We start from the raw sequence: 1723 nt of genomic DNA on the forward strand, positions 1-1723 counted from the left end.
AGTGGGAACCTCGGCCTTGGGGATGGGTCCATGGGGGCCCAGGGCATGGCCAGACTGAGCCTGCTTTGTCCCCCAGGACACGAAAGTGAACACCACTGTCATCCCTGAGTCAGAGCTGGAGGCCCAGGACCAGGACAAAGATGACACCTTGTTCTATACGCTCCAGGAAGTGACCCCGGTCAGAATCTGCAGCCACGACCCCAACTCCAGCCCTCCCTCTGGGCGCCCCCACCCTCCGCGTGTTCCCAGGGTCTCAGGCTGTGCCCCCTGTCTCCCTAGGGAGCCAGTAGCTTCTTCTCCTTGGTGGGTGTGAACCGCCCTGCCCTGCAGCTGGACCAGCCACTGGCCTTCAACAGGTTGCCAAACATGACCTTCCATCTGCTGGTGCGGGTATGCAAGCCACTCTCACCCGAGGCAGACCCTCAAGTCCCCTCCGAGCGGGCCCGGCCCTGCTCCCGGGCTGACTGGGGGGCTCGGCCGTTGCAGGACACTCAGGAGGAGGACGCAGTGCCCAGCCACACGGCGCAGGCCACCTTGGTCCTGGAGGTGCAGCCAGCCGACCTGCGGCCCCCCTGGTTCCTGCCTTGTGTCTACTCAGACCTCTATGTCTGTGTCCAGGCCCAGTACTACGGGGCCATCCCCACGGGCCACAAACTGGTACCGGGGACAGGGAGGGGTAGGGCCAGCTCTGGGAGGCTTGCGGTTGGCACCAGGGTCGGGGGCTGGGTGCCACAGGCCCAATTCTGTCGGGATTTTCAAACAAATATGAACATTCCCGTCCCACCCCATGGCAGGGAGCGGGGAGCCAAGTCCTCTGAAGTCGGAGTGAGGGGCAAGCCCACAGCCAGTGTGGCGGTTTTGGATGTGGGGGGATTGATGGGGCCACGTGGCGCTCCCCGGAGGCAGCTGCCTCTCTGACTGCTGACCATCCGTGCTGGACCGTGGCGGGGCGCGGTGAGGCACGGGAGGGCGGGGGTCCAGACCTCCGCTGGGCTGCTCGCTGCCCCGGTCACGGCCTCCTGAGACAAGCATCACTCAGATCGATCAATAGACTCACCATGGGTCTTAGGGGGTGCGATAGGCGCCTGTGCTGGACAGCTGCACTGCCCTTGGCGGGTCCACCTGGAGGGGGCATTGCAGGCCTGCTTTAGGGGAGTGGGAAGGGCCGGTGGGGCCCTCACACCAGCCCCACAGCGTTCCTGCCCCCCGGATCCCCACAGCCGAACCCCCTCATCCTGCGACCGGGGCCCATCTATGCCGTGGACGGGGACAGGGCCATCAACCAGCGCATCATCTACAGCCTCGTGAGGGGTGAGTGAGGCCACTGCCTCTCTCCTCACGCCAGGCCCCACCCCCGTCCCCGCCTTGGGCTGAGGAGGCCCCAGGGGACCTGCTACGTGGCAGAGCCAGCTGGGACCCTAGACCTCGGGCCCCAGAGGGAATGGGCCAAACCTTCTCGCCATCCTCCCAGGGAACGAGGATGGCATTTTCGTCATCGACGCCGACTCAGGCAACCTCACCATGACCAAGAGCGTTCCCAGTCCAAAGACCTTCCTTTTGATGGTCAAGGTGGGTCTCCTGGCCAGGTCTCCATGGGCCCTCCCTGATCCCCAGGCTGCAGGGCTGACCCTTCATGGACCACTGGTCGTGTTGCTTCCCCACCCCAGGGCGATCAGGAGGACCACGCCCGCTACTCGGTAACCCAGGTCACAGTGGAGGCCCA

At 65.1% G+C, this 1723-nt stretch overlaps 1 protein-coding gene across 1 annotated transcript in view; it reads left to right on the forward strand.

The window, feature by feature from the left end:
• Positions 1–59: 59 nt before the first annotated feature.
• The window catches only part of LOC105310365 (cadherin-related family member 5-like), a gene marked incomplete at its 5' end in the record, with an annotated part of 4737 nt that continues 3073 nt past the window's right edge, over positions 60–1723 (forward strand). Inside the window, 6 exons of the mRNA XM_011386553.2 lie at positions 60–178; positions 280–390; positions 487–657; positions 1221–1311; positions 1472–1569; positions 1668–1718. Coding sequence (XP_011384855.2) covers positions 60–178; positions 280–390; positions 487–657; positions 1221–1311; positions 1472–1569; positions 1668–1718 — 641 coding nt within the window. The remainder of the gene's footprint in view (positions 179–279; positions 391–486; positions 658–1220; positions 1312–1471; positions 1570–1667; positions 1719–1723) is intronic.

This window comes from Pteropus vampyrus, unplaced genomic scaffold (genome assembly GCF_000151845.1).
Source record: "Pteropus vampyrus isolate Shadow unplaced genomic scaffold, Pvam_2.0 Scaffold2645, whole genome shotgun sequence".
Lineage (NCBI taxonomy): Eukaryota > Metazoa > Chordata > Mammalia > Chiroptera > Pteropodidae > Pteropus > Pteropus vampyrus.